Source organism: Salmo trutta, chromosome 36 (assembly GCF_901001165.1).
Source record: "Salmo trutta chromosome 36, fSalTru1.1, whole genome shotgun sequence".
Classification (NCBI taxonomy): Eukaryota; Metazoa; Chordata; class Actinopteri; order Salmoniformes; family Salmonidae; genus Salmo; species Salmo trutta.
In genome coordinates, this window is record NC_042992.1 from 22,063,527 (window position 1) to 22,089,936 (window position 26,410).

At 43.9% G+C, this 26,410-nt stretch overlaps 2 protein-coding genes across 3 annotated transcripts; one reads left to right on the plus strand and one right to left on the minus strand.

Annotated features, from left to right (window-relative positions):
- LOC115175645 (uncharacterized) lies at window positions 1-4,677 on the minus strand. The gene is made up of 7 exons (XM_029735053.1): window positions 4,462-4,677; window positions 2,384-2,619; window positions 1,556-2,257; window positions 1,375-1,463; window positions 1,031-1,231; window positions 814-883; window positions 1-670 (listed from the first exon to the last, which is right to left on the minus strand). Exons 2-7 carry the CDS (start codon window positions 2,471-2,473, stop codon window positions 485-487), a joined length of 1,338 nt encoding a protein of 445 aa, XP_029590913.1. The 5' UTR covers window positions 2,474-2,619; window positions 4,462-4,677; the 3' UTR covers window positions 1-484.
- A 2,910-nt stretch (window positions 4,678-7,587) lies between these two features.
- Window positions 7,588-26,410, plus strand: LOC115175647 (ATP-binding cassette sub-family F member 1). 2 transcript variants are annotated; one of them, XM_029735054.1, is made up of 24 exons: window positions 7,588-7,858; window positions 8,474-8,520; window positions 8,652-8,723; window positions 9,134-9,260; window positions 9,393-9,424; window positions 9,569-9,670; window positions 10,144-10,200; window positions 10,532-10,630; window positions 10,781-10,849; window positions 11,116-11,190; window positions 11,312-11,401; window positions 16,442-16,564; window positions 17,246-17,432; window positions 17,647-17,786; window positions 18,772-18,920; window positions 19,425-19,508; window positions 19,676-19,800; window positions 21,581-21,693; window positions 21,789-21,963; window positions 22,043-22,117; window positions 22,203-22,273; window positions 22,395-22,596; window positions 22,957-23,094; window positions 25,538-26,410. In XM_029735054.1, the coding sequence occupies exons 1-24, from the start codon at window positions 7,789-7,791 to the stop codon at window positions 25,702-25,704; spliced, it is 2,589 nt and encodes an 862-aa protein (XP_029590914.1). In that variant the 5' UTR covers window positions 7,588-7,788; the 3' UTR covers window positions 25,705-26,410. The 2 variants fall into 2 exon arrangements, with proteins under 2 accessions (XP_029590914.1, XP_029590915.1); XM_029735055.1 differs by lacking the exon at window positions 10,144-10,200.

Consider the following 26,410-nt stretch of genomic DNA (forward strand, 5'->3'; position numbering starts at 1 on the left):
ATGATTCATCGATTTAACTTTAATACTAATCTTGCATTTCTTTATTTTTTTGTTGCATTTAACAGGGTCTTCATGTAATGTAGTGAAAATAGGCTTGTCCAATAATATATGCCATTTAGCAGATACTTTTATGAGCAGCAGGCTATGTGCAAGGTGAGCGTGTAGGCCCAGAGAGAGGTTCAACATCCCACAAGCAGTCACTCAGTGCTGTGCGATCATTTGTTTGTGCGTTAATAAGGTACCAACTCAACTTATTGGATAAACTGAAGTTCTGGATTGCATATGAACTAAAGTATTAGCAGCTATTCTATTGCTGTGGGAGTCCAGAGAGAGAACAGGTTTGGAAAGGTTTATTTTAATGTAATTTTTTTCCAGAGCAGGCGTACAATAGGGGGAGATTGTACGAGTGATCAGGGATAAACACGTTTTTCTGGACAACATTGATTGCACGTTTCCCGCTCTCTCTGTGTGTGCGTTACTCCTTTCATGGTACACACATGCTCCTTCCTCTAGACCCTCCTTTCTCTCCGTCTCGGCTCTGTCGGAGGGAGGAGAGCAAGGGGGGCAGGAGGTTGAGGGCCGGCCGGTGCTCCTGGACCCCCAGGGCCACAAGGGCCCCCGCTAACAGAGTGGTCACCCTGGGCAGGATGGGCGGCTGGGCCTTCATCATCTGGAGGAAGACGGGAAAACAATACTCAGCAAGTTTGACATGATCAGTTCAGGCAAGGCAGAGAATCTGATTATATTTCTCAGCAATTTGTAGGCATGTCCATTTCAGAGTCAGAGGAGACAGTACACAACAGGGCCACTCACTTTTTCCACTTTGTGACAGTGTATGAGTCCATCATGGCCAAGGTAGAAGGTGGAGAACGCATCATATGACCTGTTGAAAGACTGTGTTTACTAGAGTATGAATGATCAAAAATAATTCACAATGAAGAGGAACACTTACCAGAAACACTATCCATTCCAATACATTTCTATCTGAACATTGTGTAAAGACAAAAAGATCCCAGTCAGGTTTCTGTACCTGTAGAGGTCAGTTTTGTCCTTGCGGTAGAATCTCAGCAGCAGAGAGAGGAAGGGCAGTCCTCTGACCCTCCACCTGGCCTTGATGGTCCCGTCCTCTGGGTGCTTAGTCAGTTTCAGTACCTCTAACCGGGCCTCAGCATAATAACAGAGACACAGCAGCCTCCACAGAGACAGGCTCAGCTGGTACAGAACTCTGCCCCTAGAGGACAGAGACAGTATAACTATTATAATATAGACCTATTATGGGGGTGTAAATGTGTGTAGTTACATATGTATAAATATCAGGGTTCAGGTCAATTCCATTTCAATTCAGAAAGTGAACTGCCATTGAGTAGCATTTACCTGGTCTTGGCATTTAGAATACAGTTGACGAACTCAATATCATTTGTGTACATGGTGTAGTCATGACTCTTCACAAAAAAACTAGGAAGCTGCAAATCAAACAAATCATCATCAATACTAATAACTAAATAGCAGTGTATGCCATCAAACAGCCATCTCCTAACAAACAAACCCTTCTTACCTCAATCCTCAGCTTTTCATACATCAAGGCCAGTTTCTCCTCATCCTCCCTCTCTTTGTCGCTGTGTCGCCCCTCCACTGTCTCTCTCTCTGTGTAGCTACTATACAGAGAGGTGTGGAACAGCGACAACTCTTTCTCTAGTCCAATCATATTGCCCGATTTGTCCCCGTAACCAGGCAACGGCTCCATTCCAGGACAGTGGAAGCAGTAAAACCTGGACCCATACATAAATGGAGCAGGACATCCTTCCGTCTCAAACAGGCGTCGGAACGATCCTCTCTCCCTCTTTTCTGCATCATCATGCAGCCATTCTCCCTCGTTCATCTTCGTCATCCCAACGATGATGTCGTCCTCTCGGCTCCCATCCACAGTGGTCATGGGGAAGAGGAACTCCACGGGCCTACTGAGTCCTCTCGGAGCCAGGATCTCACTTAATTTAGTCTGCCCAAACAGAGGCACCTCTGCCAGGGTGTGCTGGTCATCACACTCCCCAGGGACAGGCCGCACCAGCAAACACAGGCTGACAGTCTCTTCCCAGGCCTCGTCCAGGCCCGGGGGCCTCTGGCTGTGGCTGGCATGGTGGAAGGGGTGTGACAGGGACGGCTGCTTGATGTTCTGGTACCTCAGACTGTTGGGGGGAACCAGGGCCCATGACGCGCTGCTGAGAGGCCGAATCTGTCCACGCCACTGCACATCCAGCACCTGCAAATTCACATAGGACAAGTAAAGATTATCCATAAGGTGCTCTTATTTAGCCTGGTCCCAGACTTGGATCCAGCCTTGCATTTATTCAAATGATTAATGTAGGCCTGTCTGTCAACACAATACCTGTGCAAGACTCCAGCACTGTTGCTTGACTGGTTGCCTGTTGCCATGGCTCCTCACACACAAGGCGAGGGCCCCTCTATATGCAGCCATTCACAACAGGGAGGAGGGAGGGTGTAACCCCAGTCACCAGGGGCAGGGGACACCCCAGACAGTCACCAGACCACCATGCCACAGCAACCCAAAGGAAGGACCAGCTCTTTATCTTCTTGGTCCCCTCTCAATCCCAAATAAGAAACCTAGATGGGGGGCAGTTGAGTGTGAACAGTTATTTTTAGACCATCGTCTCAATGAAATGTCCATATGATCATATGGCCTGGTGTGTGAATGTGTTGGCTCCTCAAGGAACAGTTGAGTTCATGCGTAGGTTGCTAGGCTGTAAATCAAGACCTATATGACCTTCATACTACTGGCATTCACTGCTATGCCAGACAGGTATACATACGGTACACATAACACATACATGCATGCCTATACCATGACGAAGGTCAGATCTAGCATCCATGGAATTTCACAGATGGGTTTTGTTTTTAAATACTAAATTCTATTGAGATATTGCCAAATGGAAGAGAACCGGAATGAGGTGATAATGATTCAAGACACATTTTTAAATGTCCCTGGAGTTTGAGTTGTTCAACTTCAAATTCCATATTTGACTGAATTTTTCTAAAAGTTTCCTTTGAAACTTTTTGCCAAATTACCATAAATTGACAACACAGCCCTTGGAAGTGCTCATCTAGGAGCAATAGATTTGAAGCATGTCCGTCCTCTTTTACGTTAAACGTTGACCCAACCCACTTGAAAAATCTTTTTAGAGCGCGAAAAATATGCCAGTAGCCCATGTCCAGTGTTGCCAACTTAGGGACTTTGCCGCTATATTTAGCGAGAATTCAGACTCCTCTAGCGACACATTTTCAAAAAACGACTAGCGACAAATCTAGCGACTTTTTCTGGTGTTACTGGAGACTCTGACATGAAAGCACGTATCTTTCTTACTCTTCTCAACGAGCAGCGGGTGCTGCCGTGGGCCCCAACCCCGTCCCAAAGCACTCACAGGCGGCCCAGTCCTCACGCAGCAGTCACTCCCAGCTGCAGTCAGAGCAGGAGATGTTCACCCCTCCGCATCCAGACTGCAAATTAATCGCGCATGCGGGAAGCCGCCACTGGCTGATCCCGCCCTGGCAAACATTCAGGGCGGGATGTAAATGTAAAAAACTAAAATAAAAACTTAAATAAAAAACTAACTCAGACAGAGTGTCTCTTTTGGGTCACTTTTGCAGGTCCCAAGCCCAGATAAAACAGGGTTGGAATTGTGACATAAAAAAAAAAAAGAATCGACAGAAGAAAGTTCATTTGTAGTTCTAAACATATTTAGGGTGTTTTTTACTCACTTTTTGTCTCTCCCACGACGTTATTCCTCTCTCCTACAGCTTCCATCACAATTACATGCACATGGCCAATTTCCTTACTGAAGAGTTGGCAACACTGCCCATGATGACAGTGAGTTGTGGAAACAGCGACCCACGAGATCGTAATTGATACTCAGACGTCTCGTCTTTCCAATAACACAGTAATTTGGTACATTTACTGGATAACTACAGTAGCGAATATCGTGATGTTTCTTCTATAACTATAGAACCGTGATGTTGATACATGACATAGAAAAACCGTACATACCTAACACTGCAGCGTACTGCTTGTCATTAAAGACAACCGATATTTACCAATGATTGCAGAGGCAGAATAAACTGCAATCAGTTTTTCTGGCAGTTACAATATTATGATGTAACATTTCACATTCTAGACTTTATTAAACGTGAACTGACATTCAACCTCTGGTAGCCGAGTGGATTGGTTGGACGATGAACAATCTAACAGACACAACCGGAAACAAGTGAAACATGCATCAACGTTGACGTTATGTATGGAAATACATCATTGATTGACGAATATATGGACCCCTCAGTGTAGTTATAAAACGCACGCCAACGTTCTACAACTCGCTAACTAGTTAGTTGATAAGCTAGCAGCTAGATCACATGTCAGCACAACATTGGGTTAGCTAGTAGCTAGCATGTTACCTGCCTGTGTCAGAAGAGAATTGGATCGGAATTGCGATGAGTCAGTTTAGCAAGGACCAGATGATAATCCTCCAAGTCGGGTATTTTACTTTTGATTTCCCACGTAATGTTACGAACTTGGAAGTTATCAAACGTTACAGAAATGTCATTCCATTTCCCAATGTCCTTGTCCAGCAGCAACACGCCTCACTCAAGCGTAGGAACGTTTCTAGAAGAAGGAAAAAACGCCCACGCGTCATACACCGGCGTAGCGCCGATTGGTGGAGAATGCAAATTTCAGTCGTTATCAATAAAAGTTATACAATCATTACATTATCAGCAAGAAAAAATATATTTATATATTTTTTATTATATAATAGTATTAAATCGAAGTCTGCTGTGAACATTTTGTAACTCTAGACTACCTTCTTTAGCTACATTTCTTTATGAAATTTAACAAACATCCCACGTACCTTCTCCGCTATGCAATCTGGTTTCAGAGCTGGTCATGGGTGCACCTCAGCCACGCTCAAGGTCCTAAACGACATCATAACTGCCATCGATAAGAGACATTACAGTGCAGCCGTCTTCATCGACCTGGCCAAGGCTTTCGACTCTGTCAATCACCACATTCTTATTGGCAGACTCGACAGCCTTGGTTTCTCAAATGACTGCCTCGCCTGGTTTACCAACTACTTCTCTGATAGAGTTCAGTGTGTCAAATCGGAGGGCCTGTTGTCCGGACCTCTGGCAGTCTCTATGGGTGTGCCACAGGGTTCAATTCTCAGGCCGACTCTCTTCTCTGTATACATCAATGATGTCGCTCTTGCTGCTGGTGATTCTCTGATCCACCTCTACGCAGACGACACCATTCTGCATACTTCTGGCCCCTCTTTGGACACTGTGTTAACTAACCTCCAGATGAGCTTCAATGCCATACAACTCTCCTTCCGTGGCCTCCAACTGCTCTTAAACGCAAGTAAAACTAAATGCATGCTCTTCAATCGATCACTGCCCGCACTTGCTCGCCTGTCCTGCATCACTACTCTGGACGGTTCTGACTTAGAATATGTGGACAACTACAAATACCTGGGTGTCTGGTTAGAGTGTAAACTCTCCTTCCAGACTCACATTAAGCATCTCCAATCCAAAATTAAATCTAGAATCGGCTTCCTATATCGCAACAAAGCATCCTTCACTCATGCTGCCAAACATACCCTCGTAAAACTGACCATCCTACCGATCCTCGACTTCGGTGATGTCATCTATAAGATAGCCTCCAACACTCTACTCAGCAAACTGGATGCAGTCTGTCACAGTGCCATCCGTTTTGTCACCAAAGCCCCATACACTACCCAGCATTGCGACCTGTACGCTCTAGTCGGCTGGCCCTCGCTTCATACTCGTCGCCAAACCCACTGGCTACAGGTTATCTACAAGTCTCTGCTAGGTAAAGCCCCGCCTTATCTCAGCTCACCGGTCACCATAGCAGCACCCACCCGTAGCACGCGCTCCAGCAGGTATATCTCACTGGTCACCCCCAAAGCCAATTCCTCTTTTGGTCGTCTTTCCTTCCAGTTCTCTGCTACCAATGACTGGAACAAACTGCAAAAATCTCTGAAGCTGGAGACTCATATCTCCCTCACCAGCTTTAAGCACCAGCTGTCAGAGCAGCTCACAGATCACTGCACCTGTACATAGCCCATCTGTAAACAGCCCATCCAATCTACCTCATCCCAATACTGTATTTATTTATTTATCTTGCTCCTTTGCACCCCAGTATCTCTACTTGCACATTCATCTTCAGCACATCTACCATTCCAGTGTTTAATTGCTATATTGTAATTACTTCGCCACCATGGCCTATTTATTGCCTTCACTTACCTCATTTGCACTCACTGTAAATATACTATTTGTTTTCTTTTGTTCTACTGTATTATTGGCTGTATGTTTTGTTTATTCCAAGTGTAACTCTGTGTTGATGAATGTGTCGAATTGCTGTGCTTTATCTTGGCCAGGTTGCAGTTGCAAATGATACTAGCCTACCTGGTTAAATAAAGGTGAAATAAAATACTAAAATAAAATAAATATGAAACTTTTCAAGCAATTTATTGAGAAAAAATATTATTATGTAATACTTATCCTATCCATTAAACAAAATTATTATTTCACGATCAATTGCTTTTTTCACTCACAAGAGACTACAATTGTGTGACAAACCTACTGGTGGCGCTGTGAAATATTGCTTCTCTATCACTAGCGAATGAAACTCGGTGGTGCCAAAGATGATGGATATACTGACAAGATACTAGTGTCCACGCCCTGACAATGGGAGTCGTTGTCCATAAAGCGTCTCGGCGGGCTGTCTAGCTCACGCCTGTCCTTTCTTTGGATTTGTGGATACATTTCATTGTTACTTTTTAAATATTCGAAGAGGGTTGTTGAAGTCAACCGCCTATATTTAATGGAGAGAGTGGTAGAATTACATGCCCTCTGTAACTGACCCAAGATTAAGGAAAGCTTTGACTATGAACAGACAGTGACCATAGCCTTGCTATTGAGAGAGGCCGCCATAGTCAGACCAGGCTCTCAAGAGAAGACAGGCTATGTACACACTGCCCAGAAAGTGAGGTGGAAAATGAGCTGCATTTCCTAATCTGGCAAATGTATGACCATATAAGAGACACATATTTTCTCAGATTACACAGACGCACAAAGAATTTGAAAACAAATCCAATTTTGATCAACTCCATATCTATTTGGTTTAATACACAGTGTGCCATCACAGCAGTGTGACCTGATGTGTGTGACCTGTTGCCACAAGAAAAGGGCAACTAGTGAAGAACAAACACCATTGTAAATACAACCCATATTTATGTTTATTTTCCCTTTTGTACTTTACTATTTTCACATTGTTATAAACTGTACATAGCCACAATATGACATTTGAAATGTCTCTATTCCTCTGAAACTTTTGTGAGTGTAATGTTTAATGTTTACACCATTCGATTTTTTTATGGACCAAATTCGACACTCGTTGACCTCCATACGAAAACTCATCGCTTGCTGAGAGAAAGAAACGAAAGAATGCCTGCTGGAGAAGACAGATTTTTGGCCGAGTTGGGACAATGATGTGTTTATACACGTCATTGAGTTAGGCCTCTCGCTTTGCTTCTTCCTCTTTGGTGGTGCTCTCGCTTCATCATGTAGAGAGAAGTTCTTAGGCCTCGTGTATTGTGACAAAACACTTGCGCTTCACTGACAGCCACACTTACCACTGCTTTTAAGTTATTTTAAGACAGATTCAGGTGGTTATCTGTTAATATACGTATAAATAAATAGACGAAAATGCCCAAGAAAGCAAAAGAAGATGCAGAATGGGAAGGAGAAGAGGGAGCAGCCCCACCAGCGGCGGCAGGTAGCTAATTGTTAGCAGCTAAGCTAACGGTTACAACTGAATCCTTTCCAGCCACTGCACCACAGTTGTTAGTTAACGTTAGCTATTGTGCATCGATGTGATATTTAATTAACAAGTAGCTGTCCTGGCTGTCATATGATAGGGGTTATTTTGACAACAGTGTGGCATTAGCGATGGTTAACTACCTAGAAACTACGTTAGCTAACTTGCTATCAATGTTTTGAAAATGATGCAATGCCATATGCGTTCCTTGTAATTGTCAGACAAATAATTCCTTGTTCTCTCTACTTGACAGTCAAGTAGAGACACACTTCAACATGTAAAAGGGGTCCTTTGTGGAAGAATAATCAACACAGGGTCATGGCTAGTTATGAATTTCTCATTCATTGAAGTCATAAAGGCTAGGTTAGCTCTGTCATAGCTAACATGCATTGTTAGAAGAACTGCTGTGTTGCCAAAAGTCATTCTGAAAATACGCCAGCCCTCCGCTTCCCTTATAACGGGCTTTACCTCCCCTCTGGCTCATTCAGACCCTCTCTTTTGTCACTCAGTGCATCCATATGTTGATGACAAACTTGCTAATTTTGTTACCTACATTTTCTCTCCCCTCTTCAGAAAAATCAGTAAAGAAAGGAAAGAAGGATAAGAAGGGGAAGAAGAGTGTGAGTATACCTCTTTTGGGGATATTTTGAGTAGATTGAATGAGGTGAGAAAGAAAACGTAATTGTCGATGTGTGAACACATTAAACAAAATGTATCAACATTTCTCACTGACTGTCACACTCTCTCACAGTTCTTTGATGAGCTGGCCACAGATAACAAAAAGGAGGATGGACCTATGGCGAAGGAGACTCAAGGAAAGCAGGTCATTGTTTTCCTTGACTAATACAGATGATCATTTAGGTCATTTTCAGTTGGATTACTTATTTTTGCAATACTGTATCAATAACACGATGTCCAGTGATATGTTGTCATTAATAGGTCCACTTATTACATAATTGTTATGTTTCTTCCCTTCCCACCTAATTTGCTCTCTTGAAAGACAGAAGATGAGCTTGAAGAGGTTGGGGAGGTAGCCACTACTAGCCAGAGTGGTAGCTAGCTTGCCGTATTGAATCTCCAACATAGAAAATCATGAGATATATATAAATCACATTTTAAAAATCGTGCCCTATGTGTTTCGTGTGGTCCCTCCCTGCTACCCTCCTGGTCCCTACCCTAGTAGTTATCATGTAAACCATCATGCCCATCTAATATAATCTCTCTTGCTCTCAGCCTCAGAAGAAAAAGAAAGACCGGCGGAAAGGTAAAGCTGGAGAGGGAGACGATGATGATGACGAGGATATGATGGAGAAACTGAAGAAGCTGTCAGTGCAAGCCAGCGAGGACGAGGAAGAGGAGGGTAAGTTGACTGCTTAGTAAGTCTGTCAAACGTAAATGATGTATACATTTCAAGATGGAAATGTGCGGAGTTGATAGCTTAGCTAGCCTTTCATCAACTTCTTGCTCTTGCTTCCTCTCTCTCTTAATTCAGTTGTGGCCCCCAGAAAAGGCAAGGGAAGTAAGGTAATTGTGTTGTGCATGCAACAGTCTTGATCACTATATCTACAGTCTTAGCAGATTTGATCACTGTCCTATTCTATTACATTTTGAGGGGAGACTACGCTATAATCCACTTTTAAATTGTATTTGTTATTTTTGTTGTCTCAGGCCGGGAACATATTTGCAGCTCTCAGTCAGGGAGACAGTGATGGTGATGATGGAGTGGCTGGAGGGGAGGATGATAATGATGAAGAAGAGAGACGGATGAAGGTGTGTGGGGTTTGCTTCTTATGTTTATGTATCATGTTCTCTGACTGAATGTTGATTCTATTGATACTTTTTGTTTCAGAGGTCCAGGCAGCTCTAAGAATGTGTTTATGTTTATTAATTAATCCATCCCTCCTCGTATCGTTCCTTCCTCTTCCTTTTCTACTGTCTTCTCTTTTGGATTTCGTCACACACTCACAATAAGACCTGCTACACATATTCACATCCATATTCTAAGTGATTCCTAAATCATTACCTTTTTTTGCATTTCATCTACATGCTTTGGACAAATTAGCATTGGCCAGAAAGGTTGGGGCTTGCAAGGCACTTAAAATCTAATGATTTGAATCAAGCATGTTATTTTTCTTCATAATGACATGGTGATCTGGTGTAAGGACATGTCTAATATGAAGGAACTGGTGTATCTGTGTGCGTATCTGTGTGCGTGTCTGTGCGTCTTTAATACTTTAACACAGGAGGTTGAGAAGGTGCAGAAGGGCAAGAAAAAAGATAAACCTAAGCCAAAAGCAAAGGTGGGTGATGGAATGTTTCTTCTCCTTCTGCACTCTTTTCATTCCCTCTCCTTTCCCCTTTCTTCATACCCTTTACCCCTGTGCCTGTCTGTTTCCCATCCAACAGGCTTGATAACAGAAGGCAGCACATGTTAAATGTTCACTAACACATTCCCCTCTCAATCCATTCTCTTTTAATCCACTCTACTCTGTGTTTGACGTCTTTCTATTTGTACACCTCATATCTCCAGATCTAACCCACTGAGATACTCAATACAATAAAACCGTGTGAGTCTGATCTCACTTGTTCCCAGACGTGGAGCCTCACTCTATTTTTACTACATAATACCAGGCTCCCGCCGATGATGAGGCGGAGGAAGAGAAGAAAGACAAGGATGAGAAAAAAGCTGTGAAAAATAACAAGAACCCAGAGGCTAAAACAGCACCCAAGGTCAGGCTTCTGATTGGCTTGGTGGAATATTGCTTATACCTATCAAATAATTTTAGATCTACTGGAGTATTTAGAGAGTATTGATTTGGGATTCAGCATTATGTTGAGAACTAAATGAGAAAGATCTCTCCTTTTTCTCTTCCCTTGTAGGCAACTGAGGAGGAGGAAGCAGAGGAGGAGAAGCCTCAGCCAAAGAAAGGCAAGAAGGAACAGCCCAAGGTGAGTGAAGAGCTCTCTGGTGTTAACAACACAAACTTTGTTTAAAACTGTTTTCCTTCTGGAATGTAGGGATGGCATTCGATTGAAAAAATAATATTGGGTTAGCGACGTATAGTGTGACCAAGTCCCAATACCCCCACCTGTAAACTGTCAAGAATGCAGGCCAATATAATGCATGGCCACAGTGTATGGGTCACAGTTCCACTTAATGTCTTGTCAAGGTAGTTTCTGTAAAACCATAATGCTGTGTGACTTGTCCCATTCAGAGGATGAACAAACCTGATCGCCCGCCTCGCAGCGAAGATGAAGAGGGTGAAGACGATGAAGATGACACAATGAAGGTGTGTTTTTATAGTCTAATCTGAGTCTGCTATATGGAAGGGTCATACATGGCATGTAGAGCCACCATAGAACGTCTAACTCACTGTCTCTCCCTCTGTCTGCATCCCTCTCTACTGTCAGTGTGCTGAAGATGTGATTGCAGAGCAGGAGAAAGGTGACGACCCCTTTGCCAACATGAGCAAGAAGGAGAAGAAGAAGAAAAAGAAAATGGTAACCAGTCTATACATAAACTACCGGTCAAAAGTTTTAGAACACCTACTCATTCAAGGGTTTTTCTTTATATGAACTATTTTCTACATTGTAGAATAGTAGTGAAGATGTCAAAACTATAAAATAACATATGGAATCATGTAGAAACCAAAAAATTGTTAAACAAATCAAAATATATTTGAGATTCTTGAAATAGCCACCCTTTGCTTTGACGACAGCTTTGCACACTCTTGGCATTCTCTCAACCAGCTTCACCTGGAATGCTTTTCCAAAAGTCTTGGAGTTCCCACATATGCTGAGCACTTGTTGGCTTCTTTTCCTTCACTCTGCGGTCTGACTCATCCCAAACCATCTCAATTGGGTTGAGGTCGGGTGATTGTGGAGGCGAGGAGGTCATCTAATGCAGCACTCCATCACTCTCCTTCTTGGTCAAATAGCCCTTACACAGCCTGGAGGTGTGTTGGGTCATTGTCCTGTTGAAAAACAAATGATAGTCCAACTAAGTGCAAACCAGATGGGATGGTGTATCGCTGCACAATGCTGTGGTAGCCATGCTGGTTAAGTGTGCCTTGAATTCTAAATAAATCCCAGACAGTGTCACCAGCACCCCCACACAATAACACCTCCTCCATGCTTTTACGGTAGGAAATACACATGAGGAGATCATCCGTTCACCCACACCACATCTCACAAAGACACGGCGGTTGGAAACAAAAATCTCCAATTTGGAATCCAGACCAAAAGACAAATTTCCACCTGTCTAATGTCCATTTCTCGTGTTCTTGGCCCAAGCAAGTCTCTTCTTCTTGTTGGTGTCCTTCAGCAGTGGTTTCTTTGCAACAATTTGACCATGAAGGCCTGATTCACACAGTCTCCTCTGTACAGTTGATGTTGAGATGTGTCTGTTACTTGAACTCTGTGAAGCATTTATTTGGGCTGCAATCTGAGGTGCAGTTAACTCTATTGAACTTATCCTCTGCAGCAGAGGTAACTCTGGGTCTCCCTTTCCTGTGGCGGTCCTCATGAGAGCCAGTTTCATCATAGCACTTAATGGTTTTTGCAACTGTACTTGAAGAAACTTTCAAAGTTCTTGTAATGTTCCACATTGACTGACCTTCATGTCTTAAAGTAATGATGGACTGTCGTTTCTCTTTGCTTATTTCAGCTGTTCTTGCCATAATATGGACTTGGTCTTTAACCAAATAATCTTCTGTATACCCCCCCCACCCCACCTTGTCACAACACAACTGGCTGAAAAGCATTGAGAAGGAAAGACATTCCATAAATTTACTTTAAACAAGGCACACCTGTTAATTGAAATGCATTCCAGGTGACTACATCATGAAGCTGGTTGAGAGATTGCCAAGAGTGCAAAGCTGTCATCAAGACAAATCAAAGTTTATTTGTCACGTGCGCCGAATACAACAGGTGTAGACCTTACAGTGAAATGCTTACTTACAGGCTCTAACCAATAGTGCAAAAAAGGTATTGGGTGAACAATGGGTAAGTAAAGAAATAAAGCAGCAGTAAAAAAGACAGGCTATATACAGTAGCGAGGCTATAAAAGTAGCGAGGCTACATACAGACACCGGTTAGTCAGGCTGATTGAGGTAGTATGTACATGTAGATATGGTTAAAGTGACTATGCATATATGATGAACAGAGAGTAGCAGTAGTGTAAAAGAGGGGTTGGTGGGTGGCGGGTGGGACACAATGCAGATAGCCCGGTTAGCCAATGTGCGGGAGCACTGGTTGGTCGGCCCAATTGAGGTAGTATGTACATGAATGTATAGTTAAAGTGACTATGCATATATGATGAACAGAGAGTAGCAGCAGCGTAAAAAGAGGAGTTGGGGGGGCACACAATGCAAATATTCCAGGTAGCCATTTGATTACATGTTCAGGAGTCTTATGGCTTGGGGGTAAAAACTGTTGAGAAGCCTTTTTGTTCTAGACTTGGCACTCCGGTACCGCTTACCATGCAGTAGTAGAGAGAACAGTCTATGACTGGGGTGGCTGGGGTCTTTCACAATTTTTAGGGCCTTCCTCTGACACCACCTGGTGTAGAGGTCCTGGATAGCAAGCAGCTTAGCCCCAGTGATGTACTGGGCCGTACGCACTACCCTTAGTAGTGCCTTGTAGTCAGAGGCTGAGCAATTGCTGTACCAGGCAGTGATGCAACCAGTCAGGATGCTCTCAATGTTGCAGCTGTAGAACCTTTTGAGGATCTCAGGACCAATGCCAAATATTTTTAGTTTCCTGAGGGGGAATAGGCTTTGTCGTGCCCTCTTCACGACTGTCTTGGTGTGTTTTGACCATTCTAGTTTGTTGTTGATGTGGACACCAAGGAACTTCAAGCTCTCAACCTGCTCCACTACAGCCCCGTAGATGAGAATGGGGGCGTGCTCGGTCCTCCTTTTCCTGTGGTCCACAATCATCTCCTTAGTCTTGGTTACGTTGAGGGATAGGTTGTTATTCTTGCACCACCCGGCCAGGTCTCGGACCTCCTCCCTATAGGCTGTCTCGTCATTGTCGGTGATCAGGCCTACCACTGTTGTGTTGTCTGCAAACTTAATGATGGTGTTGGGGTCGTGCCTGGCCAGGCAGTCGTAGGTGAACAGGGAGTATAGGAGGGTACTGAGCACGCACCCCTGGGGAGCTCCAGTGTTGAGGATCAGCGTGGCAGATGTGTTGCTACCTACCCTCACCACCTGGGGGCGGCCCGTCAGGAGGTCCAGGATCCAGTTGCAGACGGAGGTGTTTAGTCCCAGGATCCTTAGCTTAGTGATGAGGGTTGAATGCTGAGCTGTAGTCAATGAATAGCATTCTCACATAAGGGTTCCTTTTGTCCAGGTGGGAAAGAGCAGTGTGGAGTGCAATAGAGATTGCATCATCTGTATCTGTTTGGGCGGTATGCAAATTGGAGTGGGTCTAGTGTTTCTGGGATAATGGTGTTGATGTGAGCCATTACCAACCTTTCAAAGCACTTCATGGCTACGGACGTGCGTGCTACGGGTCTGTAGTCATTTAGGCAGGTTACCTTTGTGTTCTTGGGCACAGGGACTATGGTGGTCTGCTTGAAACATGTTGGTATTACAGACTCAATCAGGGACATGTTGCAAATGTCAGTGAAGATACCTACCAGTTGGTCAGCACATGCCCGGAGCACACGTCCTGGTAATCTGTCTGGCCCTGCAGCCTTGTGTATGTTGACCTGTTTGAAGGTCTTACTCACGTCGGCTACGGAGAGCGTGATCACACAGTCGTCCGGAACAGCAGATGCTCTCATGCATGCCTCAGTGTTGCTTGCCTCGAAGCGAGCATAGAAGTGATTTAGCTCATCTGGTAGGCTCGTGTCACTGGGCAGCTCGCGGCTGTGCTTCCCTTTGTAGTCTAATAGTTTGCAAGCCCTGCCACATAAGACGAGCGCCGGAGCCGGTGTAGTATGATTCAATCTTAGCACTGTATTGACGCTTTCCCTGTTTGATGGTTCGTCGCAGGGCATAGCAGGATTTCTTATAAGCTTCCGGGTTAGAGTCCCGCACCTTGAAAGCGGCAGCTCTACCCTTTAGCTCAGTGCGAATGTTGCCTGTAATCCATGGCTTCTGGTTGGGGTATGTACGTACAGTCACTGTGGGGACGACGTCGTCAATGCACTTATTGATAAAGCCAGTGACTGATGTGGTGTATTCCTCAATGCCATCGGAAGAATCCCGGAACATGTTCCAGTCTGTGATAGCAAAACAGTCCTGTAATTTAGCATCTGCTTCATCTGACCACTTTTTTATAGACCGAGTCACTGGTGCTTCCTGCTTTAATTTTTGCTTGTAAGCAGGAATCAGGAGGATAGACTTGTGGTCGGATTTACCAAATGGAGGGCGAGGGAGAGCTTTGTACGCGTCTCTGTGTGTGGAGTGTAGGTGATCTAGAATTTTTTTCCCTCTGGTTGCACATTTAACATGTTGATGGAAGCTTGGTGGAACTGATTTAAGTTTCCCTGCATTAAAGTCTCCAGCCACTAGGAGCGCTGCCTCTGGGTGAGTAGTTTCCTGTTTGCTTATTTCCTTATACAGCTGGCTGAGTGCGGTCTTAGTGCCGGCATCTGTCTGTGGTGGTAAATAAACAGCCACAAAAAGTATAGCTGAAAACTCTCTAGGCAAGTAGTGTGGTCTGCAATTTATCACAATATACTCTACTTCAGGCGAGCAAAATCTAGAGACTTCCTTAGATTTCGTGCACCAGCTGTTGTTTACAAATATGCACAGACCGCCCCCCCTCGTCTTACCGGAGTGTGCTGTTCTATCCTGCCGGTGCAGCATATATCCCGCTAGCTGAATATCCATGTCGTCATTCAGCCATGAAACATAGGATATTACAGTTTCTGATGTCCCGTTGGTAGGATATTCGTGATCGTACCTCATCTAATTTATCGTCCAATGATTGCACGTTGGCGAGTAGTATTGACGGTAACGGCAGCTTTCCCACTCGCCTTTTCCGGGTCCTGACCAGGCATCCGGCTCTTTGTCCTCTGTACCTGCGTCGCTTCCTCTTGCAAATAACGGGGATGATGGCCCTGTCGGGTGTTTGGAGAATGTCCTGTGCGTCTTACTTGTTGAAGAAAAAGTCTTAGTCTAATCCGAGGTGAGTGATCGCTGTCCTGATATCCAGAAGCTCTTTTTTGCCATAAGATACGGTGGCAGAAACATTATGTACAAAATAAGTTACAAATAACGCCAGAAAACCACATAATAGCACAATTGGTTGGGCGCCCGTAAAACTGCTGCCATTTCTTCTGGCGCCATTGTCAGGGTGGCTATTATAAGAATCTCAAATATAAAATATATTTTTGGTTACTACATGATTCCATATGTGTGTTGATGTCTTCACTATTATTCCACAATGTAGAAAATAGTATAAATAAAGAAAAGCCCTTGAATGAGTAGGTGTTGTAAAACTTTTGACCGGTAGAGTATGCTCGACCAGACACAGAAGAAGCTTTGTATTCATTGGAAGTGTGTGTCCATGCCTCTGTGTTTCTAGATAGAATATGAGAAGCAGGTGGCCAGTGTGCGTGCTGCCAATGCCATCGAGGGCGATTTCTCAGTGTCCCAGGCTGAGTTGTCTTCCAGGCAGGCCATGCTGGAGAACGCATCAGATATCAAGGTGACCTGATCGTCTCAACTCTTCTACTGTTACTTTATTCTGAAGAATTAAGTGAAAACTTAATAGAACACAGTTCTTGAATACTGAAGAAAATGTATTAAATGTTTCTTTGTAAGTAAACAGTATGAGGTAGTTCCTTCAACCTTTCTATACTGTAGAAAAGGGATGGGCAACTTTGATGGGCAGAGGTTTTTCAGTTTTTTAACTAATTTCCTGTAATTCTACACATTTTGCCATAGGGTGGAGAGAAATGTTTTCAGTTTTGAATATGATATCTGATTGGGACTGACTAACAAAATCAATGGGGGCTCCCCGGACGTTAATTCGACCATGATAGTACATTTAGATTGCTGGCCGCTAAACTAACTTAGCCCATGTCAGCTAACATTTTTTAGATTTACTGACTGACTTACTATCAGTGACTGACATAACAAGAGAAAAACTGCTAGTGCACAACCAAATTTCGAAATTGCACCTTGTGTTTTCTACTGCTCTAACGTGTGACAGTAAGTTCACACCCCAACTGAGTTTCTAATTAAAAACAAAAATGGAAATTGATCTGAGGGCCTTCGGGCCGCCAGTTGCCCATCCTGCCTGTACAATGTCAAGTGGGAATCCATGAAATTCTATGAGTATCAGAGTTCACTTGTAGGGGTTTCAGTGTTTTAATGTCTCCCTCAGCTGGAGAGGTTCAGTATATCAGCTCACGGGAAGGAGCTGTTTGTCAACGCAGATCTCCTGGTAGTAGCAGGAAGACGCTACGGTCTGGTTGGACCTAACGGGAAGGGGAAGACCACTCTCCTGAAACATATCGCCAACAGAGTTCTCAGTATCCCTCCTAACATCGATGTGCTGCTCTGTGAGCAAGGTATGTCACTTGCCCTCTGAAGAATACCCCCCCACCCCATCATACCCTTCTCTCTCTGTCTCCCTCTCATCATCTGTCTCCCTCTCATCATCTATCTGTTTGCATGTCTTTTGTCCCTACCCCCTGTCTCAACACTCCTCTCTCTTCTCCCTTCACCCCAACCCTCTCTCTCCCCCCTCTCTAACACCCTATGTCTCTCTCCATCTCTCCATAGAGGTGATAGCTGATGACACCCCGGCGGTCCAGGCTGTGTTGAAGGCAGACACGAGGCGTCTGAAGCTCCTAGAAGAGGAGAGACAACTCCAGGCTCTGCTGGAGAAAGGAGAAGACAGCGTGGCTGAGAGACTGGACAAGGTATGGTGAAACATTATAATGAAACCCTAATACTTAGTTAAATAAAAACAAAGATAAAATACAGTTAGATCTGCCAGGCGAAATATCCACTTCCTCATTTCTATGATAATGTATTGGATTCAGCGTTTTTTAATTCAGACTGTGGTAACAGACTTTGGAGTTATTGTCTCTTAGGCTGCATTGAGACAGAAATGTACCGTAAATTCCGGACTATAAGCTGCAACATTTTTCCCAGCTTTGAACCTCGCGGCTTAAACAATGACGCGGCTAATATATGGATTTTTCCCGCTTTCAATTTTTGTATTTTATTTTTTCAAAAAAACACATTCTGTGACGTGCTCAGTTTTTTGCCGGCATGAAGATTTCATTAGACCAATGAAATTGCTGAACGGGTTAAGGTCAAACAACTTTTTTGTTTACTGTTTAGAGTAAATCGAGCGCTCTCAAACTTCCCATCATTCTGATTACGGTAGTCATTTTGTCACCCTCATCATGGCAAAGACACGGAGAAATGCATATGATGCAGCTTTCAAGTTGAAGGCGATTGATCTGGCTGTTGGAAAAGGAAATAGAGCTGCTGCACGGGAGCTTGGTCTTAATGAGTAGAAGATAAGACGTTGGAAACAGTAGCGTGAGGAATTGACAACTAAAGCTTACTGTTCATTTTTTATTTTTTGTTATAAGCCGTATTTCGTTAAAGCCTATTTATTTTTGTTACAAGCCGTGTTTCGTTAAAGCCTATTTATTTTTGTTACAAGCCGTGTTTCGTTAAAGCCTGTGCAAAGTTAATTTGTTTCAATGTACCGGTAGGCACCTGCGGCTTATAGACATGTGCGGCTTATTTATGTTCAAAATAATATATATTTTTTTAATTCAGTGGGTGCTGCTTATATTCAGGTGCGCTTAATAGTCTGGAAATTACGGTAATATCTGTCAATAGACTAAGCCACTGCTTGTCTACATGTTGTGTGTCCGTCTCAACCAGGTCTATGAGGAGTTGAGGATTATTGGGGCAGCAGCTGCGGAGGCGAAAGCCCGTCGTATCCTGGCTGGTCTCTCCTTCACCCCAGAGATGCAGAATCGAGCTACCAAGAAGTTCTCTGGAGGCTGGAGGATGAGAGTCTCACTTGCCAGGTAAGACTTTTTTGGAAATCCAGATGTAGGATCTTAATTTGATCACTCTTTTGTTGCTGAGAATTTGAAAGGCAGATGAGTTTCATGATTTCAATAAATTCACTGAAAACCCACACTACCACATGGTTATTAACAGTATCACACTTTCCATGTAACCTACTTTTGGCCAGCTAATAGCATAACCACCAATCAAGCAACATTATGGACTTAACATTAAAATCCTGTTGCTGCAGGATTATTTTACCGTGACAACATAGGTCAAATGAAGATCCTATATCTGTAGACCCCCCTAGCCCTGCACAGGCACTTCTATAGATCTGAAAGGATTTGATTTAGAGGTTTTAGCTATATGACAATTTCTTCAATTGTTTTTTCTTTAGCTACTTTATTATAAGTGCATTTTTGCAGAGTCACTTTTAGAGATAATAAAACAAAAGCATAACAGAGATAGAAACAGCAGTGAAAACTGTAACCTAAGCTTCCTGTGGCTGTCTCTCCTACCAGAGCTCTGTTCATGGAGCCCACCCTGCTGATGCTGGATGAGCCCACCAACCATCTTGACCTCAACGCTGTCATCTGGCTCAACAAGTAAGGGCACACCACACAGTCTTTTACTTAAATATCATTTGTTTCACAGGGACAGGACACAGTGATAGGCCGCACAACATGCAGCTGCTTACTCAATGGGTCTCCTTTCAGCCCTGCATCTGTGAATGATACACTACAGTGGCTAATATATCAATCTCTCCACCTAGCTACCTTCAGGGCTGGAAGAAGACTCTCCTCATCGTGTCTCACGACCAGAGTTTCCTGGACGATGTGTGTACTGACATCGTTCACCTGGACAACCAGAAACTTTACTACTACAGAGGGAACTACTGTGAGTATTAGCTAAGTACATTCTTTCTCCTTCCCCACAAACTGTTTGCCTGGAAATACTTCAACACAACAAAAAACAAAAATGTGTATTTGGTTATTGACGTACTACACTGAACAAAAATATCAACCCAACATGTAAAGTGTTGGTCCCATGTTTCATGAGCTGAAATAAAAGATCCCAGAAGTGTTTAATGCGCACAAAAAGCTTATTTCTCAAAAATGTTGTGTACAAATGTGTTTACATCCCTGTCCTTTGCCAAGATGATCCATCCACCTGACAGGTGTGGCATATCAAGAAGCTGATTAAACAGCGTGATCATTACACAGATGCACCTTGTGCTGGGGACAATTAAAGGCCTCTCTAAAATGTGCAGTTTTGTCACACAACACAATGCCACAGATGTCTCAAGTTTTGAGGGAGCATGCAATTGGCATGTTGACTGCAGGAATGTCCACCAGAGCTGTTGCCAGAGCATTGAATGTTAATTTCGCTACCATAAGCCGCCTCCAACGTTGTTTTATTGAATTTGGCCGTACGTCCCACCGGCCTCACAACCACAGACCACGTGTAACCACGCCGGCCCAGGACCTCCACATCCGGCTTCTTCACCTGCGAGATCGACTGAGACCAGCCACCCGGACAGCTGATAAAACTGTAGGTTTGCACAGCCAAATAATTTCTGCACAAACCGTCTCAGAGAAGATCTGCGTGCTCGTTGTCCTCACCAGGTTCTTGACCTGACTGCAGTTCTGTGGGTAAATGCTCACCTTCGATGGCCACTGGCACGCTGGAGAAGTGTGCTCTTCACAGATGAATCCTGGTTTCAACACTACCGGGCAGATGGAAAACAGTGTGTTTGGAGTCGTATGGGCAAGCGGTTTGCTGATGTCAATGTTACGAACAGAGTACCCTGTGGTGGCGGTGTGGATATGGTATGGATAGGCATTATCTACAAACACAATTGCATTTTATCGATGGCAATGTGAATGCGCAGAAATACCGTGATGAGATCCTGAAGGCCCATTGTCGTGCCATTCGTCCACCACCTCATGTTTCAGCATGATAATGCATGGCCACGTGTCGCAAGAATCTGTACATAATTCCTAGAAACTGAAATTGTCCCCGTTCTTCCATGGCCTGCATACCAGACATGTCACCCATTGACCATGCTTGGGATGCTCTGGATCGACGTGTGTTCCAGTTCCAGCCAATATCTAGCAACTTCGCACAGCCATTGAAGAAGAGTGGGACAACATTCCACAGGCCACAATCAACAGCCTGATCAACTCAATGCGAAGGAGATGTGTCGCTGCATGAGGCAAATGGTCACACCAGATACTAACTGGTTTTCTGAACCATGCCCCTACCTTTTTTTTTTAAGGTATCTGTGACCAACAGACAGTCCTGTGAAATCCATCGATTAGGGCCTAATGAACTGTAACTCAGTAAAATCTTTGAAATTGTTGTATGTTGCATTTTTTTGTGTGTAGGTACATGTTCAATTAATGTAGAACATGTATCTGATCTCTCCAGGAGTAGCATCAGTTGTTGTCTTTTGCATGCTAGGGGCATCTAACCCTCGCACTTGTCTTTTTCCACTGGCACCGACTTCATTGATAACCACTTTATTGACACAAAATGTACTTAATACAACTGAGATTTGGTTATTTATGACTGAGCTGTCTCAACTAGCTATCTTAAGATGAACTGTTGCACTACATCTGGATACGAGTGTCTGCTAATTTAATAAAATGTATTTTTCACTCTGTCTCTCCCTCAGTGACGTTTAAGAAGATGTACGTTCAGAAGCAGAAGGAGCTCCAGAAACAGTACGACAAACAGGAGAAGAAGCTCAAGGATCTCAAGGCTGGAGGGAAGTCCACCAAACAGGCTGTAAGTTTAGTTCAGCTACCTCTGTTTAGACATGGTTCTACCTGAATCTGTCTCTCTGTACTTCTCCCATCATCCACTGTTTTCTGTCTCTCTAGGAGAAGCAGACTAAGGAAGCCTTGACCAGGAAGCAGGCGAAGGGAAAGAAGAAGGGAGGAGTGGAAGAGGAGAGTCAGGAAGCAACAGAGCTGCTCAAACGACCCAAAGAGTACACTGTCAAATTCACCTTCCCCAACCCCCCTTCTCTCTCTCCTCCCATCCTTGGACTGCACAGTGAGTTCTCCCTATCTCTTTTTTCTCTTCCTCTCTCTTTGTATATCCCTGTTAACCCTCCGCTCTCTGTCTGTCTCAGGTGTGGACTTTGCCTTTGAGGGACACAAACCTCTCTTCAAGAATGTGGACTTTGGTATCGACATGGAGACTAGAAGTATGGAGAAATGATTTCTGTTTGAAAACCTTGGCCATGTCATTAGCCTCCATACTATACCTGACAGCTCTTTATCCTTGTTCAGTTTGTATAGTTGGTCCCAATGGAGTCGGGAAGAGTACGCTACTACTACTTCTCACTGGCAGGTTAAATCCAGTGAGTTTGCCTCCAAACAAAAACAACAAAAGTATCCTTACAAATGCAAATACGGCATCTGCTTTTTCACTGATGGGTGTAACTGTGTGTCAGACTAAATGTGTGTTGATTTGCCTTTCAGACCAAGGGGGAGATGAGAAAGAACCATCGGCTGAAGGTGGGCTTCTTTAACCAGCAGTATGCTGACCAGCTGAACATGGAGGAGGCAGCTACAGAGTACCTCCAGAGGAACTTCAACCTGCCCTACCAGGACAGCAGGAAGTGTCTGGGCCGCTTCGGACTGGAGAGTCACGCACACACCATCCAGATCTCCAAGCTATCAGGTTAGGATTAGAAACATGCATGCACACGCATGTGCAAACACACACCATCCAGATCTCCAAGCTATCAGGTTAGGATTAGAAACATGCATGCACACGCATGTGCAAACACACACCATCCAGATCTCCAAGCTATCAGGTTAGGATTAGAAACATGCATGCACACGCATGTGCAAACACACACCATCCAGATCTCCAAGCTATCAGGTTAGGATTAGAAACATGCATGCACACGCATGTGCAAACACACACCATCCAGATCTCCAAGCTATCAGGTTAGGATTAGAAACATGCATGCACACGCATGTGCAAACACGCACACCATCATCCATCGTCAATCTGTTTATGTTCCTCTCCATCCAGGTGGTCAGAAAGCCCGAGTGGTATTCGCTGAGCTGGCCTGTCGGCAACCTGACGTTCTCATCCTGGATGAGCCTACTAACAACCTGGACATTGAGTCGATCGATGCCTTATCAGAAGCGATCAATGAGTACAAAGGAGGTATGTACACAAATGTAAGAGGCTGTTTGGTATTGAGGGTTTCTTTTGTTTAAATGAAGGATCAGAAAGTAGCCTCAGATATGGGGTAGTGGTGGCCAATTGTTTTCGGCACTGAGCAAATTTCAGGTCTGCTGAGCACAAACTTGAACGTTGTGAAAATTCTGTGTGACTTCTGGTGCGCGTTTACTGTGAACACTGAGGCTGTACCTGCTTTGTTACAGTTTTAATAGTGGTCAAGTAGGCCACTGTGGCTATTTGATCATAATGTGGGCCTATCAGAGTGGCCTACCATAAAATTTTTTGGGGAAAATGCATAATATCCCATAATATATTAACATGGAAATAGCTGTTCTATCATTCATTCTACAGTAGCAGCCAATGTGTGGTGTTAAATGTAAGCCTACATTCCATGAGACTTTTGGGGGGAAAAAACATGTAGGGATTGACATGAACCTGTTTATCCACTTGTCCTTCACACAAGGTGACTGAAAGAAATTGATGCAAGAAACAACTTTACAAAAATCTAAACGCAACATGCAACGATTTCAAAGAGTTTACTGAGCTATAGTTCATATTAGGAAATCAGTCAATTGAAATGAATTAATTAGGCCCTAATCTATGGATATCACAGGACTGGGAATACAGATATGCATCTGTTGGTCACAGGTACCTTAAAAAAAAGGTAGGGGCATGATAAGAAAACTAGTCGGTATCTGGTGTGTCCCGCTGCAAGAGACCACATCTCCTTCGCATAGAGTTGATCAGGCTGTTGATTGTGGCCTGTGGAATGTTGTCCCACTCATCAATGGCTGTGCGAAGTTTCTGGATATTGGCGGGAGCTGGAACACGCTGTCTTACACGTCGATCCAGAGCATCCAAAACATGCTCAATGGGTAACATTGGTTAACAATAGGTAAGAGTATGCAGGGCATGGAAGAACTGGGACATTTTCAGCTTCCAGGAATTGTGTACAGATCCTTGAGACATGGGGCCGTGCATTATCATGCTGAAACATGAGGTGATGACAGCAGATGAATGGCACAACGGGCCTCAGGATCTCGTCACGTTATCTCTGTGCATTCAAATTGCCATCGATAAAATGCAATTGTGTTCATTGTCTGTAGCTTATGCCTGCCCATACCATAACCCCATCCCTCCCATGGGGCACTCTGTTCACAACATTGACATGAGCAAACCGCTCGCCCACACAACACCATACACCTGGTCTGCGGTTGTGAGACCGGTTGGACGTACTGCCAAATTTTATAAAACAATGTTGGAGGCAGCTTATGGTAGAGAAGTGAACATTCAATTATCTGGCAACAGCTCAGGCTGACATTCATGCAGTCAGCATGTCAAGTTGAGGGAGAGTGCAATTGGCATCTGTGGCATTGTTGTGAGACAAAACTGCATATTTTAGTGGCTTTTTATTGTCCCCAGCACAAGGTGCACCTGTGTAATGATAATGCTGTTTAATAATCAGCATCTTGATAATCCATCCACCTGACAAGTGTGGATTATCTTGGCTAAGGAGAGATGTTCACTAACAGGGATGTAAACAAATTTGTGCCCAAAATGAGAGAAATAGGCTTTTTGTGCGTATGGAACATTTCTGGTATCTTTTATTTCAGCTCATGAAACATGTTGCGTTTATATTTCTGTTCAGTCTAAAATTCATTATTACCATACTATTATTAATCAGACAAGTTATGCTACCCTCTGCCGACAGACTACTTAGCTTATTCAAGCCTGTCTCAAAATACAACACTGCTCTTTACCTAACTTGCTTTTCAAAGATGGCTAGAAATGCACACTTTTGTGCTCTTGTAGGAAGCAACCACTGCCCCATTGTTGAGCAGAAAATAGCTATAACTGGGCTAATAACTCACGAACTAGCAAAGAATATGAACAAATGTACACACCTACATGCACTTGTTTTGAGCTCAAAGCAAGAGCTGCATCTACTCTCGACCACTCGTGCTGTAAACACAGTCCAGTTCAAAGTAAATGGCTCAGATCCATATGGCAATGGTCTATTTGCATATAGGGATACTGAGGGCTGATGGCACACCGGCTTCTATAAAGTATGGGCCTGAATCGTGCCTGTCAATGCAGTAGAATCCGACTGCAATGTGCTCTGCCTACAATAAAATCTATTGCATTGTTCGTTTTGTTTTGGTATGTTGATTTGATCACAATTCGCACAGTAGAGGGAAATGTTGTTAACTAGTTTTCCCCTTTAAACTCAACTAATCTCATGCTTCTCTGCGCGTGCTGATATTTCTCCTGCGGGAGCTGCACAGAGCTTAGAGGGAAGTGGTGGTGGCATAAATAAAATGTCTGTCAACATCAAGCATGCTGCTGATGGTGTCTTTTGGTAGACACTTCTGACAGTGTTTTATCATATGTAACATGTTTATTCCTTGCTGTTGTCCCTCCATAGCGGTGATCATCGTGAGCCACGATGCCCGGCTGATCACTGAGACAGCCTGTCAGCTGTGGGTGGTGGAGGACCGGTCTGTCAACCAGATAGACGGGGACTTCGAGGACTACAAACGGGAGGTCCTGGAATCACTGGGGGAGACCCTGGTCCACAAGGTCAAAGAGTGACCTACCTACTGCAGAACCAGCGCTCTATTGGCACTCTATTCCCTGTACTGCACCATTTTTCACCAGAGCACTATGGGCCCTGGTCAAATGTACTGCCTATGTAGGGAATAGGGTGCCATTTTGAAAAGACCCCAGGAGGAAATAGAAATGTAATGCAAAATAACCTACCACTGAAGCTGGCCATGTCATCAGTTCAGTGCTGGAGTGCATCTCGATAGTCTAAAGTGGCTTTGTTTCCTTGTCTCGCCTGATCGTTCACCACTTATTTGAATAAGCGTCATGGCTGAAGTCTCTCCCAAATCAGTTTATTCAAAGAAAGGTGTGATGAGGAAGCCACGTTAAGAGTATTGAGGATACACCCCTGGTGTACTGCAGTATCCTCTCGGCATATGAGATGCATACATTTTCTTAAGTCCAATTTGCCACCTTGCCCCTCAACACAACTGTAGATCTGAAAAGAAAGGGTGTGATTTGGAATTCAGAATTTGACTGGACAAGTGGGCATGTGTCACCCAGGTGACAATGGGACAGAAAGAAAGAGCAATATGCTGAAGTATTTCTATTGTAGAGGAAATGGCAATACATTACCACTGGATTCACATGTAGAAACCAAGCTCTTAACTGGGAATAAACATGTTGACACCTGTATGATCAAGTATTTACTACAGACAAAAAGGCAATTAAATAAATGGATTTTGCATCTTAA

Coding starts and splice junctions, on each gene's coding strand:
- LOC115175645 (XM_029735053.1), bottom strand. CDS start 2,473: ATGGCTGCATATAGAGGGGCCCTCGCCTTGTGTGTGAGGAGCCATGGC. Junction 2,258..2,383: donor AGTGCTGGAGTCTTGCACAG/GTATTGTGTTGA, acceptor GTGAATTTGCAG/GTGCTGGATGTGCAGTGGCG. Junction 671..813: donor ACTGTCACAAAGTGGAAAAA/GTGAGTGGCCCT, acceptor GTCTTCCTCCAG/ATGATGAAGGCCCAGCCGCC.
- LOC115175647 (XM_029735054.1), top strand. CDS start 7,789: ATGCCCAAGAAAGCAAAAGAAGATGCAGAATGGGAAGGAGAAGAGGGA. Junction 17,433..17,646: donor TGTGCTGCTCTGTGAGCAAG/GTATGTCACTTG, acceptor ATCTCTCCATAG/AGGTGATAGCTGATGACACC. Junction 19,509..19,675: donor GCTGTCATCTGGCTCAACAA/GTAAGGGCACAC, acceptor CTCTCCACCTAG/CTACCTTCAGGGCTGGAAGA.